The sequence below is a fragment of the Anolis sagrei genome, chromosome 1 (assembly GCF_037176765.1).
Source record: "Anolis sagrei isolate rAnoSag1 chromosome 1, rAnoSag1.mat, whole genome shotgun sequence".
NCBI lineage: Eukaryota > Metazoa > Chordata > Lepidosauria > Squamata > Dactyloidae > Anolis > Anolis sagrei.
The window spans coordinates 107,480,363-107,502,994 of record NC_090021.1 but is presented as its reverse complement, the minus strand read 5'-3'; the positions used below and the strand labels follow the sequence as shown (position 1 = coordinate 107,502,994).

Below are 22,632 nucleotides of genomic sequence, written 5' to 3'. Positions count from 1 at the left end.
ACATAGTTTCAAGTCAACGGTGTAGTAATAGTGAATTCATGTGCCATATTTTGGTTCTTGCAAACCACTGGTGGTCCATGGGCCACAGATTGGGAATCACTGTCCTAAAGCAATGCTATCATGGGGTTTTCTTGGCAAGATTTGTCTAGAGGAAAATGGATCTTGCTTTCCTCTGATTCTGAGAGATTGTGACTTGCCCAAGGTCACTCAGTGAGTTCCCAAATCTGATCAGGGATTTGAACTGTGGTCTCCAGTAACAGTGAATCATTCAAACCAATACAGCACACTGGTTCCCTCAAGTCTTATACTGACGGGGAACTCCTGTTCTACAAAACTGTGATTAAAAAGAATCTACATATAACTGTTAAGCTTTCACCTATTCAAATACATATCTAGGGCAGCTATTTCCATAATATGAGGTAGCTTAGCTTTGATATTTCTAAGTCTCTGTTAAAGTCTTCAGTCACACACTGGCAGGAAGTGTTCATCCAGGGAGACACCCTCCAATTCCCTGCTGAACCAATCTGGAATGAACCAGGATGCACCCTCTGTTCCTGCTGCTCAATTTCCAGAAAAATATCCATCGTAAGAAAAAATTAAGCAAGACGAATGATGGCGCATGCATTGATTTTTATGGAGGCATGTACTCCCTAGAGAGTGATTCCCATTAAAAATAAGATATGCAGTACCCCACAGCTTGTTCACATATAAAAAGGCACTGCCATGCCAAAATGGACAGTGGCAGGAGCAGGTTAGAAGACTTGAACATTGCCAGAAAGAAAACATCTAGCCTTTGATTTGTCTCTTGTGGTGTTTATAATTGATGTCAACTGGGAGAAGCAGGTTCCTAACCATGTATGCCTCTAAAGCCATTTTGTCTTGCAACTCATACCAAGAACAGGTTGTTTTCAATAACTAAGCAGGGTTACTTCATTAAAGGTGTCTTTTTGAGCTTACCAGCTAACAAAGGTATATGACTGATTTTTTAAAAGGTTATTACTTATGGACTCTGTTGCAGAATCTAATTGGTACCCCGGACCAAATCAGATTTACTTTTAAATTATTATTTCAATTTGAAAGTATTAATACATACAACTAAGAGCTTCCTTTTTCGGCCACCTGTATCTATTCAATCTCAACTCCACAAACATGTTTGCGGAACATCAAGGCCTGTAACGAAGCCAGATTCTCTAATGCAGGTATTCTCAAACCTTTTCACCTGTGTATAACTTTTTAAAACAAAAGTTTTTCCTGAAGCCCCAATAACTGTTTATATATTGTGTTATATATTGTATCAGATAAGGAGGGGTCCCTGGTGGTGCAGTGGGTTAAACTGCTGAGCTGCAGAACTTGCTGACTGAAAGGTTGGTGGTTCAAATCCAGGGAGCAGGATGAGCTCCTGCTGTTAGCCTCAGCTTCTGCCAACCTTGCAGTTCAAAAGCATGCAAATGTGAGTAAATCAATAGCTACCACTTCTGTGAGAAGGTAACAGCGCTCCATGCAGTCATGCTGGCCACATGACCTTGGAGGTGTCTATGGACAACACTAGCTCTTTGGCCTAGAAATAGAGATGAGCACCACCCCCAGGGTTGGAGGTGCTGCCATGAGGAACATAAAAGAGAGAGAGATAAAGAAGGAAAGATGGCAGTGTTAGGCCCAGGGTGCATGTGCACAATGGTCAGACTGGACCAGAATTGGTGGGGAGGAGGAGGGAGAAAAGCACAGAGCCTCTTGGTAGGCTTCATGGAGTCCCAAGCGCTCCGTGGAGCACATTTTGAGAACCGCTGGTCTAGCGAATACTTCCATACTACATAGTACAGGCAGTTCCTGAGTTACAAACACCCGACTTACATATGACTCCTTGTTATGAATGGGGGGAGGGGGATGGCAGTGCTATGTGGGCCTAGGAGAAGGGGCACCAGTAAGCAGTGTGCACCAGACCTTTTGTAGTATTTGAAAATATTTTATGTATTTATATCCACAGGTAAAAATAAATAACAGGTTAAGACAAAAATCTATCCAGGTTACATTTAAAGTGGAACTCCATGCAATTTTTATTTTATTTTTTTTTTAGTGTTGATAAGTGAAGTGTGAGGTTAGTGCCACTGTGAGATTTTTATCTCATTCCCCATTGGAAAGATTTCATCTCACTTCCTGACCCTGAGACAACATGAAGTGAAATGATATCTAACCCTAAGGAGGAAAATTCACTCCTGAAAGAGTTATCATAGGGAAAAGGTGTTTCAACTTAAGCTTTCTCACTAATTCTTGTTTCCATGACAACCAAAAAATTCAAAATCCAATTGTCACAGGGACAGAAAGTGAGGTGAAATCTTCTGAACAGGGACACAGACTGCAAAACAAACACCACAGGGGTGTTAACCCTTCTCTATCTAAAACTAAATATATAAATATAGCTGCAGTTACACTTAAAAATTTACCTGTTCTGACTTATATACAAATTCAACTTAAGAACCAAACCTACAGAACCTATCTTGTTCTTAACTTGGGGATTGCCTGTAAATGAAAGAGATTTCCTATCTATTTAAAATACTGTATATGAAACACATGTTTACATTAAACATGTCTTCATTAAGTGGGTGCTAGAAACAATATCATATGAAAGCTAACCGGTACAACCTAGGGATCACAACCAGATACAGTGAAGACATCTACCCTTGCGATTTGCTACACTGCTGCTGAGTACACATGCCCAGTGTGGAACACATCTCACCACGCTAAAACAGTGGATGTGGCTCTAATGAGACAGGCCACATTATCACAGGATGTCTGTGCCCTACACCACTGGAGAAATTACACTGTTTAGCCAGTATTGCACCACCAGACATCTGCCAGGAAGTAACAACCAATACTGAAAGGACCAAGGCAGTGACATCTCTGGCCCATCCCCTATTTGCACAGTCAGCACACCAACAACTTAAATCAAGAAATAGTTTTCTAAGATCTACAGAGACACTAGCTGGAACACCTCAGCAAGCAAGAGTCCAAAAGTGGCAGACTAAATCCCATAGCCTCAATCTATGGCTGATGCCAAATGAGAGACTCCCTCCTGGGCACACAGAAAACTAGATGACTTGGAAGGCACTGAACAGACTGCGCTCTGGCACCACGAGATGCAGAACCAACCACAAACCACTTATAACATTGCAGCCTGAGCCCTGCCACATGCACAATGGAGGACCTTACAGCAACACCAGAGGCACTCCAAGTGGTCAGCTATTGGTCAAAGGGCATTTAATATAATGCCAAGTTTTCAAACTTTGTGGTTTTAAAAAAATACAATACAACTGTACCCTTGGTTCGCTCCTGAGTCAATAAATAAATAAAGACTAGGACATATGAAACAGCTATCAGTCTTCAAACTGTCATTAGAATAACTCCAGGAGCAGTTTCTCTAGATGTAAAAAAAAAACCCCACTCTTCTTTATGAAGTCATGCCCCATATTTCTGAATGATAGCCATAGAACACAAGTGCATAAGACTGATATAGTTAAATACTGCTTGCCTCACAAAATAAAGCATTAAGACACTTTAGTTTCATTATCACTTCCAGCTAATAAACTCTGCAAGGAAGTTTCAGGACAAGCTGAGAATAAGGCAAGCAAAAATCTCAAAATGTCATTGCAGGCTGAGGACCATTTTACACTTCCCTATTATAGCATTATGAGTCTACTTTGTCTGTTTTATATGATAATTATGAAACAATGGAGCCATGCTAATAAAGTGGAATCATAGTGCTATAGCTGTAGAGCAGGAAAGAGCTCCAATGCATCCTTTTTTTGTATTGTGCTGTTTTTATGTGAACTGATATTGTCATTGTCTAATGTGTTGATGTGATAATACCTGCATTTTATGTGATTATGGCACTTGTATGTGCTTCTGTAAGCTGCCCCGAGTCCTTTATGGGAGATGGTGGTGGGGTATAAACATCATCATCATCATCATCATCATCATCATCATCATCCTTCCTCTCTATGGCCAAGTCTAGGCATTTATTTTATTAATCTATCCCAGTAGAGCACACTCTGGGCAGGTAAGAATAAAGTAGGTAAATCAGGTTAAACAGGAATATGGGTGGCAAATACAAAGTCCTCAAATCCCAGAGCAAACAGAACTAATCCCCATAATCAAACGTTACTTGAAATGCCAGTGGAGATTTGTATTGTTCCAAGGTGAAAGCCAAACATCACTGAATTAAGGAAGAAAAGAGCTGCAATTACGTCAAGGGTCTCTGACATCTCTATAGATCCAACAGAACTTGATGAATTCTGTTATGGAATCCCAAATGTCATCAACAGACTTTTATAAGAACACCCACTTTCATAGAATCATAGAATCATAGAGTTAGAAGAGACCTCGTGGGCCATCCAGTCCAACCCTCTGCCAGGAAGCAGGAAAATCGCATTCAAAGCACCCCCGACAGATGGCCACCCAGCTTCTACTTAAAAGCCTCCAAAGAAGAAGCCTCCACCACACTCCAGGGCAGAGAGTTCCACTGCTGAACAGCTCTCACAGTCAGGAAGTTCTTCCTAATGTTCAGGTGGAATCTCCTTTCCTGAAGTTTGAAGCCATTGCTCCATGTCCTAATCTCCAGGGCAGCAGAAAACAAGCTTGCTCCCTCCTCCCTATGACTTACCCTCACATATTTATACATGGCCATCATGTCTCCTCTCAGCCTTCTCTTCTGAAGGCTAAACATGTCCAGCTCTTTAAGTCAACAGACCTTTCTCCTCTTAGTGCCAACTCAAGAGCATTATAGTTAGCAGAGGTTTTCCTGAAACACCTTGCTCTGACCCGTTCTGCCTTGTTATCAGAATTATTAATGTGTCAATCCTATGCTGACCTCTTTTTTGGCAGTTAACCAAGAGACTTCTTCAATTAGGGTGGTGTCTCACATTACATTATGTCTTTCAGGCACAAACACCTATTAGTAATAACTATTTAGCCAGTTTTTTGTCTCTTCTGCTAAGCAAAGCAAAATACAGACTAAAGAAACAGTAAAATATTAATTCCTAGAAGAACATCAATAATTGCAAGAAATCCATGGAAGGACTGTAAGTGTCTTGCAGGGGTGAGTAAGGAAAATCCACTTGCATGCCATGCCATCTAACACTGCACATATAGCCTCTTGTTTTGCATACTCTATCAACAAACGCTGCCATGCCTGATTCAGACTCAGCCAGAATGATTCCTCCTCAAAATGAAGAACACATAGGTCCTGGCTTTAGTGTTACCTCAAATACCCTTGGAATCTCTAATGAGGTTCATAGAATCATAGAATCATAGAGTTGGAAGAAACCTCGTGGGCCATCCAGTCCAACCCCCTGCTAAGAAGCAGGAACATTGCATTCAAAGCACCCCCAACAGAGGGCACTCAAGCCTCTGCTTAAAAGCCTCCAAAGAAGGTGCCTCCACCACACTCCGGGGAAGAGAGTTCCACTGCTGAACAGCTCTCACAGTCAAGAAGTTCTTCCTAATGTTCAGGTGGAATCTCCTTTCTTATAATTTGAAGCCATTGTTCTGCGTCCTAGTCAACAAAAAACAAGCCTGCTCCCGCTTCCCTATGACATCCCCTCATATATTTATACATGGCTATAATGTCTTCTCTTTTGAAGTCTAAACATACCCAGCTCTTTAAGCCGCTCCTCATAGGGCTTATCTCTAGACCCTTGATCATTTTAGTCACCCTCCTCTGGACACATTCCAGCTTGTCAACATCTTCCTTCAATTGTGATGCCCAGAATTGGACACAGTATTCAAAATGTGGTCTAACCAAGGCAGAATAGAGGGGTAGCAGATCTGCAGATCCATCCATCTTCAGACAGCATCGCCAGCTCACCTGTAGCAGCTGCCTCACCTGACATGTCAACAGGAAAGGTCAAACAAACTCCCAACACCAACATCAAAAGGAGAATGCATGCCACAGTCCAAAAGAACCAAGCTCCATGGCAGAAGAGTGGGCCCTTGGTATTCCTTGGGGTTTGGATCCAGCACCCCAGTGGATACCAAAATCTATGGATGCACAAGTCCCATTCTATACAATGGCCTAGTGAAATGGTGTCCCTTATATAAAATGGCAAAATCAAGGTTTACTTTTTGGATTTTGTTTGAATATTTTGAATCCAGGATGGTTGAATCTGTGGCTGCAGAATCCATTGATACAGAGGGCCAACCTTTTCAAAAGCAAAAAACTGGGGGCGGGGGGCAGAGAGTCCTTCCCTCTCCCCCCTTCCCACTGTCCAATTATGTTCTTTTCCGCCAACGATGTAGATGGCAAAACAAAAAGAAGCAAGGAAAAAGAAAAGAGAAAAAGGTGACAGAGGTGACAGCAGAAAAAGGCTACTTGCCTTCGTGCCACCTGTGTTTTGACATAGGTGATTGCCCAAGGCAGACCTTCCACAGTTCCTTGGCCTCACTGATTAAACACCCACCCACACACCACAATTACCCTGCACCAGACATTTGGGAAGGAGGCAGCACAGGGACAACAGTCTTCTCTTCCTGCTACCAGCTGTATGAGCATGAAGTAAGCCAATTCAGCAGCATAACAAACTGCTACACTATCCATAGGATCTTGACCTGAGCGTCCAGTTAAGGTCAGTTAGCTGCTAGAATAATACAGGTTCTTAGCCTTGTGCAACCCAGCTCTTATTTCCTGAGTGACTTCCTGTGCTCCTGACCTCAAGATACCAGCTGATACCTTGCTCCCGTTATCATGCCTGCCTTCGGATATCTGTATTTGTAAATGGCTCCATTCAATTACTACTTGACTATGGCTACTTTGGGACTGCCTCATCCTAATTGACCTTAACTTCTCCTTAAGACTCTTCATTTTCTGGATTGCCCTGATACCTGCCGGCCACTGTGGCCCTTTCCTCTTAGCCTGAGGCAGCATAACTTCCCCTTCCTTCCTGACTGGGTCAAGTCAGGACCAGATCTACAGAATCTTAGAATTATTGACAGGATGCAGACCTGACTGTGCAGTGTCTGGAGTTTTGTCACTGTTGCATCAGTATCCAAATGAAGTGTTCTGTCTATACTAATAAGTATTAACCATTCACTCCTATCAGAGAAAGAGGCAAAGATACACATTACCTCTTGCTTATAATTCCCATAACAGCTGTTGGATCAGGTTATCCTCTCTCTTTATAACACACTAACACTGTATCACAGATTGCCCTGGGCTATTTCTTGGCCGCTCTCTACTTTAACAGAGGCAGAGCTCAGATACTCTCCATGACAAATTAAGTCTACTAAATCTTTTCACCACTAAAATCCTGAGATTTTTTTTTAATTAGAGAGCTGCACTTATATATCAAAATGTTGTGACTTCAATTAATACTGGCAATGTAGATAATGTTGTAAAAAATCAGATCTGTAAAATTTTATAGAATCATAGTTGGAAGAGACCACAAGGACCATCCAGTCCAACCCCATTCTGCCATGCAGTAACACACAATCAAAGCACCCCCAACAGATGGCCATCCAGCATCTGCTTGAAAACCTCCAGAGAAGGATACTCTACCATCCACTGCAGCATATTCCACTTCCAAACAGTTGTTACCATAAGGGCATAAGGTACTCCTGGTCAGTCGCAAGGCCGAACAGGGTATAGGGTTACAGCCTGTGTTGGATGGGGTTACACTCCCCCTGAAGACGCAGGTTCGCAGTCTGGGTGTGATCTTGGACTCATCACTGAGCCTGGAACCCCAGGTTTCAACGGTGACCAGGGGAGCATTCGCACAATTAAAACTTGTGCGCCAGCTGCGCCCGTACCTTGGGAAGTCTGACTTGGCCACGGTAGTCCACGCTCTGGTTACATCCCGTTTAGACTACTGCAACGCTCTCTACGTGGGGTTGCCTCTGAAGACTGCTCGGAAGCTTCAAATGGTCCAACGATCGGCAGCCAGGATGCTAACAGGAGCGGCACTCAGGGAGCATACAACTCCTCTGTTGCGCCAGCTCCACTGGCTGCCAATTTGCTACCGGGCACAATTCAAAGTGCTGGCTTTAGCCTTTAAAGCCCTAAATGGTTCTGGCCCGACCTATCTGTCCGAACGCATCTCCTCCTATGAACCAGTTAGGACATTAAGATAGTCTGGGGACGCCCTGCTCTCGGTCCCGCCGGCTTCACAAGCACACCTGGCGGGGACGAGACAGGGCCTTCTCAGTAGTGGCCCCCCGGCTGTGGAATGCTCTTCCTACAGACATTAGATCGGCTCCCTCCTTATTGGCATTCAGGAAGAGAGTGAAGACCTGGCTCTTTGATCAAGCGTTCAACTAAGCAGTACAATTGATTGATTACTGGAATATGGATTAATGGACAACGCAATTGGATGCTGATTCTATTGATGAGACGTGATGGATTGTTATTTTTCGGTATTGTTGTATTGATGTTCTGATGTTAATTAATGGATATTACTGTTTTTAAATGATTAATGATTTTGTATTGCATTGTTGATACTGGTTGTTAACTGCTCTGAGTCGCCTGATGGCTGAGAAGAGCGGTATACAAGTGAAGCAAATAAATAATAATAAATTTTCTTAATATTTGAGTGGAATATCTTTTCCTGAAGTTTGAATCAATTGCTTGATATCCTAGTCTCTCGTCCCCTCCTCAATATGACATTCTTTCAAATATTTAACATGGCTATCATATCCTCTTCTCAAGCTTCACGTCTTCAAGTAAACTCTCTCCTTTAAGATATTCCTCATAGGGCTTGGCTTCCATACCTTTGATCCTTTTAAGCACGCTCTTCCTTCTTGAATTGTGGTGCTCAGAACTGGACACAGTATTCCAAATGTGGTCTGACCAAAGCAGAACGACTTCCCTCAATCTCGAGCAATGGTTCTCAACCTGTGAGTCACCAGATGTTTTGGCCTACAACTTCCAGAAATCTCAGCCAGTTTACCAGCTGTTAGGATTTCTGGGAGTTGAAGGCCAAAACATCTGGGGACCCACAGGTTGAGAACCACTGACCTAGACACTACACTCCAATTGATGCACCCTAGAATCACATTGGCTTTTTTAGCTGCCACCTCACACTGTTGACTCATGTTCAGCTTGGGGTCTACTACAATTCCTAGATCCCTTTCCCATGTACTGTTTTCAAGCCAGGTGTCATCCTTTCTATATCTGTGCATTTCATTTATTTCTACCTATGTGCAGTACTACACATTACTCCATGTTGAAATTCATTTTGTTAGTTTTGGTCCAGCTCTCTAATCTGTTAGCACAATCTGTTAGTAAGATGGGCTTATTAAAACTATGGGGATATATTTATTTTAGAAATATATTTTCTGCTTAAACACTGCTCACAATTTTATAGGTGGCTGTTTTGGTGTCATCAGGTGTGATTCACCCCCCTTCCCATGTAAACACCCCACTAACACCATTGTCAAAGCATAATCCACTAAGTCTGTTACTATCTAACTAACATATGCAATGTTTAAATGACAGCATTCTTGATGGAGTGTTTTTTCTTTACCATAAAAGTAATCAGTGGCATTCAATTACACAGCATAAGGATGTATTCAAGTGACAATGGCATCCTCTATTCATTATCATCAGTAAAATCCCCTGATGACCCATTGCTTCCCTTAAGGCAACTGGTGCTCTGAGGTAGTCTTGGAAACTTCTTTCTCCTAACTATGTGTTTTTACATCCCATCCTATCTAAGCATCAGGGATGGTGGGATGAGATTTCCTGCTCCCCATCACTCTTTCTTCCCCCCTTTATAAGTTCTGCCCCTGTTAGTCCACTCTCTGATTGTTTCTTCTGCTCATCTTATCAGCAATTGCAATTGGTGCTATTAATTCTGGGATCTGCCTTGTCCTCAGAGTCCCATCTTAAATTCAGAAACATGTCACTATATGTACATTTTCTGGCTTGTCTTGCACCTATTGTGCTCACTGACTATTTGAGTGGAGTGTTTATTCAGCACCTTATTTGAAATTCCATGCAATACTTAATTGTGATAACTTCAGATTGTGCTTTCTTTCAGCATGAACTGTAGCCCATCTCAAACAAAACCAAAATAGCTCAGCTTCTTTCCTTCTTCTAGAAAGGACATTTCATCACGCGAAGGCCTAGAAGTTTATGAAAGTCTCTCCCTCTATCCCAACTGCCACTGCCCTGGCCTTCGAAGGAGAGAAGAACCATGCACAGCTCCATTTTGCCTAAGCCCAGAAGCAGGCTAAAGGGCCTCCTCCTCCTCCTCCTCCTTCTATGGTTCCCAGCCTGTGGTCCATGGACCACCAGTAATCCGCAAGAACTAAAATATGGTCCTTGGCCTCACCGTTACTACACTGCTGCAACGGGAGCGCCTGGTCTTGCGAAACCCTCTTATAGTGCTGAGGCTTATTAAATATGGTTTTCTGTGGGCAAGAAAATAGTGACTACTGGATGACATATGTTCTGCTTCAGAAACTAGAGCTGATGTGGTCTATTCAATGCAATTTTCTGAATCAGCATCCCAAATAACCAAACCGAATGTAAAGTTAACAAAAAACTGATTTGTAACCCTTTTGATACCAATGTTGGAGAGTGGTCCCTGGTCAAGGGGTCCCTGGTCAAAAAAAGGTTGAGAACCACTGCTCTATTCCAACTACCCCTGCCCTGGTCTCAGAGGGAGAGACCAGGGCAGGGCAGGCCTAGGCCTAGGCCTAGAAATAGATAAAATGCCATCCCTCTATCCCAACTGCCACTGCCCTGGTCTCAGACGGTAAGTAGAAAAGGCAGTATATGCAGGACTTAATCCTCTTCCCTACTATCATTCTTTTTTCCCTTGTGTGTCATATCTTATTCAGATTCTGAGCCTGAGGGCCTGGTACTGTCAAATTAACTATTGGTAAACTGCTCTGAGAGCTTTTGAAGCTGAAGAGCAGGGTCTAAATACTATAAATAAAATATAATACATAAAAAGTATGACTAAGCAATTTGACTTCAGTATAATTTTTTAAAAGATTATTGATTCTACCATTGTCATTCATAAATCCAGTGATAACAAAGTCACCACTCCTAAATTATAAAAGTTTTGAACCAAGCAATCATCCTACGTTCTTGTCTTATCAAAATTCCAGTAGGGCACATATTAAGGCTCCCCATTCTATTCCAAAGCCAAGCATTGTACTTTAGCTCTTCACGGTCAACATAATTTTCTGTTCCAAGATTCCAGAACAGCCCTTCATAAAATGTAAGCTTAGTAATCTATGTATTTCCTTCTCACATCTTCCCTCTTCAGAAGAAAAGTGGGATCTCTGGATAATTTCTATATTAAGTCTCAGTGGTGCACTTCTATCACATGTGCAGCTATTTTATTGTGGACATGCAGTTTTACTGTAGTTCTATTAAGACAATTTATATTTTAGTATTATTTTATAAAAAAATATATGTTCCATCAAAAGCATTACAGGTATATAAACCAGAACATACAGAAGAGCTGCAGTGCTACACAATATAATGCATGCACTTGTTTTTTTTAAGAGACAGAGCTCTGTTTTTTGTACTACTACAAACGTTTTTAAAATGTCTCTCTATTGCTTCAGTGTTTGTCTGGAACATCAGATCCATCAGAAATATGTGAGAAGACAGAGTGTATCCTCCAGTGGCATAAATCTATTTTCCAGATATAGCCAACATCTTGAGAAGTTTCATATCCATATGTCATGGTAAAACAGGAATTATTAATATAGTCAGAAGCAGAAAACGTTTGAAGCGTTAGCATCTTTGAGGGCTGTTGCTCCAAGTCTAGGCAAAAGTATGATAACTGGGACCCTACTCTGGTTGCGCGCTGCAGGTCAGAATTCATGAAGGGAACACGTGGGCGAGACAGAGCAGCGGGTGACAGACGCAAGTGTGAAGGAGGGAGGAGGAGGGGGTCTACAGCTCACACATCCTGCCCTCCCGGAGCCCTGGCTCCTCCACTGTCAGAAAGCTGGCAGGGGAAAGCACAAGAAGAGAGGAAGGGGGGATCCAGTTCCTGCCACTCTGTTCACACTAGGGTCTTGTAAAAACTTTCCCCGGCCACCAACATACTTTCTGCCCTTCGAAGAAAGCAGCCCCAGCAGCTGGAGCAGTCCAAGTGGATTTCCCTTCATTAATTCTGACGTGCATTGCGCAACCAGCGTACGGGTTCCAGCTATGAATAGGGTCCCAGCTATCATACTTTTGCCCAAGTCTATATATGCTCTTAGGATTCAGATATGGAGAGAAGAAGAAATCTACCTCCAGTGAAAATGAAGACAGTAGATTATCCTATCATCCCCCTTTTAAACCTAGAGCAGTGGCTCTCAATGTGTTGGTCCCCAGATGTTTGAGTCTTCAACTCCCAGAAATCCTAACAGCTGGTAAACTGGCTGGGATTTCTTGGAGTTGTAGGCCAAAACAGCTGGGGACTCACAGGTTGAGAACCACTGTCCTAAAGGCAATCTAAACTCCCCCCTCCATACATATGTGCCTTGCCTTTTTCCTGGAGTGGGATCTTGTTCTCATGCAAAGTATTCAGCACACTAAGACATGTCTGCTACAGTCACATTGCTTTAAGTGTATAGCAACCATCCAACCTTCCAGTCTTGTCCTATTCTTTGCTGCAGTATTGTATTCCTTTTCCATGAAACTACCCTACCGTTTTTATTCTTCCTGGGAAACAATCATTAGCACAAGAAAGATGGTGAAGGAGATCTGGAGAAACACAAGCTTTTGGCACCAGGTTGCATCAACATGTCTGCAGTAAATAATGAATACAGCTTTAGCTGGGAAAGGGTGGAGTTCTACTCAACAGTTGTGTATCCAGCTTACAACAGACAAGGTAAACAGCAGCTGCCCACAGAATTCCTTGCTGAGGATGTGTGAAAATCAGGGCAAAGAATAAAATGAAAGGCTAATTAGCCTGCCTCCACAAGCCAGCCAACTCCACCTTTGAATGTAAGTTTAACCACCAAGAAGGAACTCATAAGAAAAGTAGAGATCATCCTAGGTCCTAGGATACTCTTTGGAAGAATCTTTCAAGTAACTGCTAGATGGTTCAAAATGTTTTGAGCTTATTGACCTGACTGTTGCATATGCCATGTGCTCTGTTAGTTCTGAATGCAAAGTCTACTAAAATATTTTAGGCTGCTCTTTTTTGTGATCGAAGAACTTTCCCCCATATTTTCCTCTCTGGTACCAAAGTTTCTAGTAAAGAAGCACCATATTTATTCAACTGTAATGCTCACCTTTTTGGCTGAATGACCTTGCCAAAATTGGAGTGCGCGTTAGATTTGCCTTGTGCAGTAATTTTAGTTCTGTGCCAAAGCAAAAGGGGAAGTTACTTCAGGAGCTGCACCTGGAGCTCCTCTTTGAGGGACATCATCTCTAAGTAAGTAGCCAGTGCTCAATGCTATGCAATGTTGGGATTTGTAGTCCATTGAGTCACCAACATTATTTGGCAAAGAAGGCTCAAGGTCTTGTAAAACTACAGTCCCCAGGATTCTGTAACACTGAACCAAGGAAATTAAAGTGGATTCATTCTACAGTACAGATGCGCCCCAAGGTTTTCTTTACCATTGCAGGAAGCTTTGTTGTTCTAACACAACTGTTTATAACGAAGGAATTATAAACAAGCAGCAACTGTAATGTGTGCCTTTTTGGTCAAATTAAAAGAGTGCACTTTTTGTCACTGTGCATTGCATTTGGCAGCAAGTACTTTTGGTTTCAGGGTTTTGAAAATTGAGGTGCGCATTAGATTTGATGGTGCATTAGACTTGATTATATACAGTAATTCCCAGGAAGACATCTGTATTATCATAACCTGTATTACTAAGGAGTGGTTCTTCAACATTTTCACTAAATTCACTAGCATTTATTTCCGGTAAACAATATTTAAGGCCTGAGTGATCATATGTGAAATCTTGGGAAGTTATAGCATATAGATTGTACATATCGTGTTTCCCTGTAAATAAGACACTGTCTTATATTTCTTTTTCCTCAAGAAGACACGCTATGGCTGATTTTCAGGGGATGTTTAATTTTTATTAAGTATGGTACAACAATCTGCAATTACGAGATGATTTCTTTGGGCTCAGTAGCAGAACTGCTTGCTGAAGCTTTTCTCCAATCCCCATGTGATTGTGATTTGTGGTGTATCGGAAAGACCACCAGACCTCTGAGAATTAGCATCTCTGAACATAAACATAGGATCAAATGTCTATCTACCAAGTCCCTTCTATATTCTCACTTTACACAATTCAAACATCCATCTAACTTTTTTAAATTTTGTGCTCTGGAATGTATCACTCCAAAACCCCATACGTTCATGGAAAAACTATTATCCCAAAAGGAAATGTACTGGATCTTTAAGTTCAAAACCTTTTCCCTCAGGGAATGAGTCACTTAATTTTAGCTGTTTCCTTTAAGTTTCTAAATACTCCTTATAAACCTGGGGATGAAGCTTTAGGATTACTCACAGTTGGAATTACTACAAACAGAGTTATTTCTTATAAAGCTGTCAGGCACTGTGTGAGTATATGTTTGTTATATGGGTTATCTCTACTTTTATCATTTTGCTGGAAAATACTTGTTACTCTATGTTTTGTTTTAGATATGAGTCTAGAGTCACTATGCATATCAGCTCCTGAAGAAGGGGATTTTTTTTCCCGAAACAAGGTACAAAAAATATGCGGGGCTCCCTGTCGATGCCATTTGGATTTTGCCTACGAAGACGTTTTTGAGAGCGGTGCTCCATTATCACTGGACTTTACTTGGATTTTGATGCTATTTGGGCTTTCCTTTGAACTTCATGACTCATTGTCTGATTACTTTCTTCATTGAATACATATCCCTGAGGCCTATATATATCTATGAGAATCTATCAGTCTTAGAACAGTTATGTTTGAGAGTGGTTGCTCCTTTTCACTTTGCTTTATGCTACTGTATTGAGCTGTATATTGGGAAATTTGATAAAATTATATACTGTATGCTCTTTGGATGTTATACTTTCTCCTTACATAGATTGCTTTGTGTTTGTTCTGACATCCAACAAGTATTCTGGGACATTGTATAGTAGGGGTGAGAGAGATCCACAGACTGTTGCTGGGGAGAGAGATCCACAGTGCTGAGTAAAATGGCAGTCACTGCTTTACTTCTTTCCCCTGAGGACACACAATACCTAAAGAAGAGTGTCCTACTCCTCACTTCACTGAGAATACTTTCACTTTCTATGTCTCCCTCTATGCCTTAGCTTGCAGCAAGCACAGAATGACTGGGACCTGAAAGGGGAAGCCGACCTTGTACGCTGCATAGCCATGCCTATCAGTACGTCTTATTTTTGGGGTATGGCTTATATTGGCTTGTTGTTGTTGTTCATTCGTTCAGTCGTCTCCGACTCTTCGTGACCTCATGGACCAGCCCACGCCAGAGCTCCCTGTCGGCCGTTACCACCCCCAGCTCCCTCAAGGTCAGTCCAGTCACTTCAAGGATGCCATCCATCCATCTTGCCCTTGGTCGGCCCCTCTTCCTTTTGCCTTCCACTTTCCCCAGCATAATTGTCTTCTCTAGGCTTTCCTGTCTCCTCATGATGTGGCCAAAGTACTTCAACTTTGTCTCTAGTATCTTTCCCTCCAGTGAGCAGTCGGGCTTTATTTCCTGGAGGATGGACTGGTTGGATCTTCTCGCAGTCCAAGGCACTCTCAGAACTTTCCTCCAACACCACAGCTCAAAAGCATCGATCTTCCTTCGCTCAGCCTTCCCTAAGGTCCAGCTCTCACATCCGTAGGTGACTACAGGGAATACCATGGCTTTGACTAGGCGGATCTTTGTTGCCAGTCTGATGTCTCTACTCTTTACTATTTTATCGAGATTGGACATTGCTCTCCTCCCAAGAAGTAAGCGTCTTCTGATTTCCTGGCCACAGTTTGCATCTGCAGTAATCTTTGCACCTAGAAATACAAAGTCTGTCATGGCCTCCACGGTTTCTCCCTCTATTTTCCAGTTGTCAATCATTCTTGTTGCCATAATCTTGGTTTTTTTGACGTTTAGCTGCAACCCGGCTTTTGCGCTTTCTTCTTTCACCTTGATTAAAAGGCTCCTCAGCTCCTCCTCACTTTCGGCCATCAGAGTGGTGTCATCTGCATATCTGAGGTTGTTAATGTTTCTTCCAGCAATTTTCACCCCAGCTTTGCATTCATCCAGCCCCGCACATCGCATGATGTGTTCTGCATACAAGTTAAAAAGGTTGGGTGAGAGTATGCAGCCTTGCCGTATGCCTTTCCCAATCTTGAACCAGTCTGTTGTTCCGTGGTCAGTTCTTACTGTTGCTACTTGGTCCTTGTACATTGCTACTTGGTCCTTGTACATTGCTACTTGGTCCTTGTACATTGCTACTTGGTCCTTGTACATTGCTACTTGGTCATTGCGCAAATGCTTAGAAATCCTGCTACGGCTTATTTTATGGCTATGTCTTATTTTGGGGGAAACAGGGTAGTTTATGATCACTACAATGTGGTGACAAGCTTCCTATGGAAAAAAATTAAAAAGGGACAACTACTCTAGAGAATGTCATATCTTTGTCAACTTTTATATGTTAGGAAAGGCACAACACTGAAAGAGAAGAGCTATTTAAAGTGTGATAAGCTGATCTTATCCTATGGTTTCTCACTATGGAAAAAATACTGTGAGATGTATCATAGTGATGAGACATCAGCAAGAAATATATTGAAAGAGGTAAGGTCTCAATTATTGACATTAAGGTTATTGGCTTACAGCCTCAATATTTCATCTACCTCTGAACAGATCTGTAGATGCAAAAAAGATACATTAGCAGCTTCTCCCATCTCACTTCTTTCCAGTCTAATATTTGAAGCTTTCAACAATGTCAAGGTAATTATTAAGCTGGGTAGTTCTTCTTTCAATTCAGAGTGAATATTTCAAAATAACTACCTAAAACTGAGCTGACTGCCACAAAAGTGCTATAGCATTCCAAATTTATATCTAATAAGCAGGAGTGGATCAATAGCTGCATCAGTGTAAGCCAATGCTACAATTCAGCGCAATTCAGTCAGATATTGTCAGAGCATGATGAATCCAAGGCACATGAGAAAGGTACAGGTTTTATCTGGATCCTATCTTTGCTTAGGGTTGGTCTCACCTATGATCTCACAACATCATGTCAGGAACATGCCATTGGAGTCAAGACAGGTAACTTCTTAAAATGATTGACACAAACCTCGTCTCTTTTTCTCCCAGATTAGAGAACAGAATTCTAACAACTGTCTAGGGATATATAGACCATAGCAAATGAAAACAGATTATCTATCAAGAAGCAATGCATGGAACTGGGCCCCACTGTCAAAGAACCACGTATAAATATGTTCACAACCAGAAACTTGGAGCAGACTTCTGCTTTCCATCAAAGATGCCCACTGCCAGAGATAACACTTTGCCAGGCAATATCAACATCAAATGGCAATTGTGTTGCTGGAATTTACAACACATGTCTCATCTAAAGAGTCAACAATGACCAATGGTCTATGAATTTTATAGTGAGAATTGCCATCCTCTAGAATGGCACCCCTCCTAGTTTTGTGTGTGTGTGTGTGTGTGTCAGGAACAACTTGAGAAACTGCAAGTTGCTTCTGGTGTGAGAGAGTTGCCCAGGTGATGCCTGGATATTTTACCATCCTGTGGTAGACTTCTCTAATTCCCCGCATGAGAAGTTGGAGCTAACAGATGGGAGCTCACTCCGCTTCCCAGATTCAAACCGCCAACATTTTGGTCAGCAGTCCTGCCAGCACAAGGGTTTAACCCATTCTGCAACTGGGGGCTCCTACCCTCCTTGTTGTAGCTGACAATTTTCATGGTAGTAGGGCCACTCTGTGTTTTAACCTGGATTTTGAAGGAGCTGTCCATGGTGCAAAAGTCTTCAAAATAGATTCAGCACCTTGGATAGCTCCTTTTGCATTTGTATTGCCACAATGTCATAAAGTCAGTACTGCTTTTTTCCTCTCCCCATTCCCATCTATATAATCCATGGCTCCTTCCACACAACTGAATAAAAACCCCACATTTTCTTCTTTGAACTGGAATATATGGCAGTGTGAACTCAGATAACCCAGTTCAAAGCAGATATTGTGAGATTTTCTGCCTTGATATTCTGGGTTATATGGCTCTGAGGAAGGGCCCTATGACTTGCTGTTCTTCTAATCAGGGACCATGAGTTCATCCTGGAAATACACTTGTGTGTAGAAAGAGATGACAGCAGGGTTTTGTGATCCCATTATGGCATCACTGCCATGATTATAGTCTGAGCCATGCACTCTCTGTACATTCTGGCTGTGCATTCTCAGTGAGCCATAACAATTTCTAGTAGTATTGTTCAGCATTCCACTTTGCGAATAGAGATACACAGAATTATGACAATATTATGCTAGCACAAGACCACAAACTTAATTGGCCTTCCTATCTACAGTCTTCTGAATTTGACTGCTAATGTGTAGATCAGGCATGGGCAAACTTGGGCCCTCCAGGTGTTTTGGACTTCAACTCCCATAGGCTGTTAGGAATTGTGGGAGTTGGAGGCCAAAACACCTGGAGGGCCCAAATTTGCCCAGCCTTGTGTAAATCATAGAATAAACAAGAAACCATAACTTCCAAAAATTCAGGATGCTTCCACAACATAATGCAACTACTACTACAGCAAAAATGATCAAGAATGAACATTTCATAATGAATGACATTTATTTAAATTTGGATATGTCATGTTACTGAGGAATAGTACGGTGAATCATACATCTGCCTTCCTCTATTCCACATTCTGAAAGATGCAAAATCATGCTAAATAGGTTATAGTGACCAAAAAAACTAGGCATGAATGCTGCGATGAAGGAGCCAACACATCAATTGTCATTCATATATATATATATATACATATATACATACATACATACATACATACAAACAGTCATGAAAATCACCAGGCATGGCCCCAAATCACTATCCAATGCATGACCAGAAAATAGATTGAAGCATGCTTACTAGCACATCTCTCCAACACATTCCACCTATAATTATAACATTTGAAAGTCAAAATACAAAAAGAAGAAGACGAAGAAGAAGAATTGCCGGAAGCAGTAATATACCCTCCATCTACATCAGGCATGAGCAAACTTGGACCCTCCAGGTGTTTTGGACTTCAACTACCACAATTCCTAACAGCCTCAGGCCCTTTCCTTTTCCCCCCATTTGTTATCGAGCAATTTAAAACAGGAGTGGGTAATGAGATCCAGGCCGCTGTGGGTTAAGCCTGGTGAGAAAAAGAAGGCAATATTGCAGAATAAACCTCACCAAGTTGAAGCAGAAGCCATCAAGGTATTTATTTAATTTCAGCTGAAAGTGATGCCAGACTGCGGTAATCCGCCCAAAATAAGCTGAGATACATAACACAGTAAAACATGCATTTTTATACTTTTGCAGATTCAAAGTTCCTACCGCCCCCAGCTGGATCTGATTGGTTGAGCCAGCATGATGTCAGCGGGGGCTCCTATAGAGAGGTGAGTTCGGTGCACCTCAGCCAATGAGAGAGCACCAGCCACCTCTGATATAGATTTCCCTCTGTCCAATGGCTGGAGAGGGGCTGGCAGGTCCCAGAACAATGGGCGAAGAATTGACTTGTGATGGGATTTACTATCCTGCCTGACATGAAGAACATAATGGACCTGATGGATCCCCAGAACCTTTATTGTCCCCTTATGTATCACCTGATTTTCTGAGCACTGGAAAAGCAGGTGAAGAGGAAAAGGAAGGGGTCTAAGACTGCTAGGAATTAGAGTCATAGAATCGTAGAATTGGAAGAGACCTCATGGGCCATCCAGTCCAACCCCCTGCCAAGAAGCAGGAAAATCACATTCAAAGCACCCCCAACAGATGGTCATCCAGCCTCTGTTTAAAAGCCTCCAAATAAGAAACCTCCACCACACTCTGGGCAGATAATTCCAATGCTGAACAGCTCTCACAATCAGAAAGTACTTCCTAATGTTCAAGTAGAATCTCCTTTCTTGCAGTGTGAAGCCATTGTTCTGCATTCTAGTAAAAAAAAAACAAGCCTGCTCCCTCTTCCCTATGACACCCCCTCTTATATTTATACATGACTATCATGTCTTCTCTTCTGAAGGCTAAACATGCCCAGCTCTTTAAGCCGCTCCTCATAGGGCTTATCTTTAGACCCTTGATCATTTTAATCGCCCTCCTCTGGACACATTCCAGCTTGTCAATATCTCCTTCCAAAGAAGGAGCCTCCACCACACTCCGGGGCAGAGAGTTCCACTGCTGAATTGTGAGAGCTGAAGTCCAAAACACCTGGAGGGCTCAAGTTTGTCCATGCCTGATCCACACATTGCAAAGTTTGTTTCCTCCCACACTCCTTATGAGGGCAGGAATAATTTACCCAGGAGACCAAAGCTCTCAAGAGCAGGAAGTGGCATAGCATTCAGCTCCACGCAAACAACACTGCTTATGTAAGAAGGGGATGCTTACAGTCCAGGTGTTTCTTCTTGGGCCCCATCACTTCATGAGTGGTGGCTTTGCAGACGGCCCTGGCCACGGCTGAGCCCGTAACGCTGTACTGAGCAGCTGCGATGCGATCCGTCAACGTCTGACCCGACATCTTTGACTAATTCTTGGGCTGCTACCACTACTGCAAAAAAAAAAAGAGGGGGGAGGGAAACAAAAGCATAGGGTTTGGAAAACCATCCCCAAATCTGGACAGAAAGCTTCCTCTTCCCATTGAAGGCTGCTGCTTGCAAGTTCACTCCTTTCCTCCCCCCTCCCCCTCTTTCCCTGTTGTGTAAGTACTGGCATTGCAACCAAGACAAGACAAGCTTGGGGCAAACCAGTCATATTTATAATTATTTTTTGAGATGGGAGATGAGGAGAAAACATCCTGCTCAATTCCCCCGAGGCTGGAGATTTCCTTTTCCTCCCACTGCCTGGGAAATAATAACACATGAAGGCATCCCTGGGTTTAGTAGGATGATGGCGCTGACTGCAAAACCACCACCTCGCTCATCTCATCAGGTTTGGGGAGGAATAAAGGGGGGGGGGGTGCTTTCTCTCTTCTCCTTGGCTTGGGTTTCCCAGGCAAGGCCTTCCTGGGGGAATGCAATAGGATGGAGCCTCCACTGCGGCTTTTCCCTCCTTAAGGGGAGATTATGATGGTGATGATGATCCGAGCATTGCGCCATCATCATGTTGCTGCTGCCCTCGGCGCGCCTTCTCAGTCCTTCAAGCCAAGCAGCCCCTTCTCCTTTCCCTCAGTGGGGGCCTACCTTCTCCAAGCCTCTGTGTCTTCCTCCTCCTCCTCCTCCTCCTGCTTGAAGCGCAATGCAACGCAGTGGCGAGGAGAAGAGGCTGCGTCGGGTTACTCCTTCCCCATCCCACCTCCCTTCCCTGCTTCTCCTTCTTCTCCTCGAGGCCGAGGGCTCCCCAAAGCCCAGCCAAGGCGCCCAAGGGGAGGATGGGAATAGGAGGAGAAGGGGGGGGAGGAGGAGGCCCCTGCCCTTCCTCCTGCTCCTCTCCCTCGCCTCTCCCTCCCTTTCCTCAGGCAAGGCTCCCCTTCAGGTAGCTGCTGGCTGCCCAAAGGATGCGCTCGAGCCGCTATTTCCAGCCCAGTAATCTCCCCCCTCCCTCCCTCCCTCCCCTGCTTGGCCAGCCTTAATCCCCGGGGCTGCGGACACCGCTTTGGAGGCTCAAGGCGAGCAAAGAGCGGCGGCATGCGCGCGCGCGCGCACACACAAACACACACACACCTCTCTCTCTTTCCGCGCGAGCTCCTTCTTCGCCTCCGTTCGCAGCCCCGAGCCTCCTCTCGCAGGTTCGCGGCTGTCTTCGGAGTCAGGTGACGCGGCGGGAGGACGAATTCTCCCCCCTCCCACCCCGGGCTCTTAAAGGGGACGCCCCCCACTCGCCTCTCCCTCTCCGCCCCGCTTTGGGAGTCCTCTCCCACCTTGGCTCCTTCCTAACACGTCTGGACGGCTCCACTAGCCAAGGCACCCACTGGAGAAAGGATGCAGCGTTTGGACTGCCATGCCTCCATGCTATGGAAGCCTGAGAGCGGTCTTTGGCAGGCCAGGCTCAAGGCTGGTTTCAAACCACCCCTTCCAGGATCCCACAGCATTGGGAATCTTCATCATCATCATCTTCTTCTTCTTCTTCTTCTTCTTCTTCTTCTTCTTCTTCTATATAAATAAAATGTAATGTTCGTTTGTGGGATTAACATAACTCAAAAACCACTGGGCAAATGGACACCAAATTTGGCCACAAGACACCTACTAACCCAAGGAGCGACCACCACTAAAAAAAATGATTTTATCATTTGGGAGTTGTAGTTGCACACAGGGGGTTCTGTTTGGGAAGTTTGGCAGAATTCTATTGTTGCTGGGGTTTAGAATGTTCTTTGATTGTAGGCGAACTATAAATCCCAGCAACTACAACTCCCAAATGTCAAGGTCTGTTTTCTCCAAACTCCACCAGTGTTCACATTTGGGCATATTGAAGATCCATGCCAAGTTTGGTCCAGATCCATCATTGTTTGTGTTCACAGTGCTCTCTAGATGTAGATGAACTACAACTCCAAAGCTCAA

General features: G+C 43.3%; 1 protein-coding gene across 2 annotated transcripts in view; it reads right to left on the bottom strand.

Moving 5' to 3' along the window:
• Positions 1–21,911, bottom strand: part of SNAP91 (synaptosome associated protein 91) — a 100,809-nt gene extending 78,898 nt beyond the window's left edge. Inside the window, exons 1-2 of one of the 2 annotated variants that reach the window (XM_067467635.1) lie at positions 21,799–21,911; positions 20,528–20,687 (exon numbers count right to left, since the gene is read on the bottom strand). In XM_067467635.1, the coding sequence (XP_067323736.1) occupies positions 20,528–20,657 (130 nt within the window). In that variant the 5' untranslated portion in view covers positions 20,658–20,687; positions 21,799–21,911. Of the gene's footprint in view, positions 1–20,527; positions 20,688–21,318; positions 21,678–21,798 lie in introns of those variants that run through there. The other variant, XM_067467642.1, reaches the window with a different exon arrangement.
• Positions 21,912–22,632: the final 721 nt, after the last annotated feature.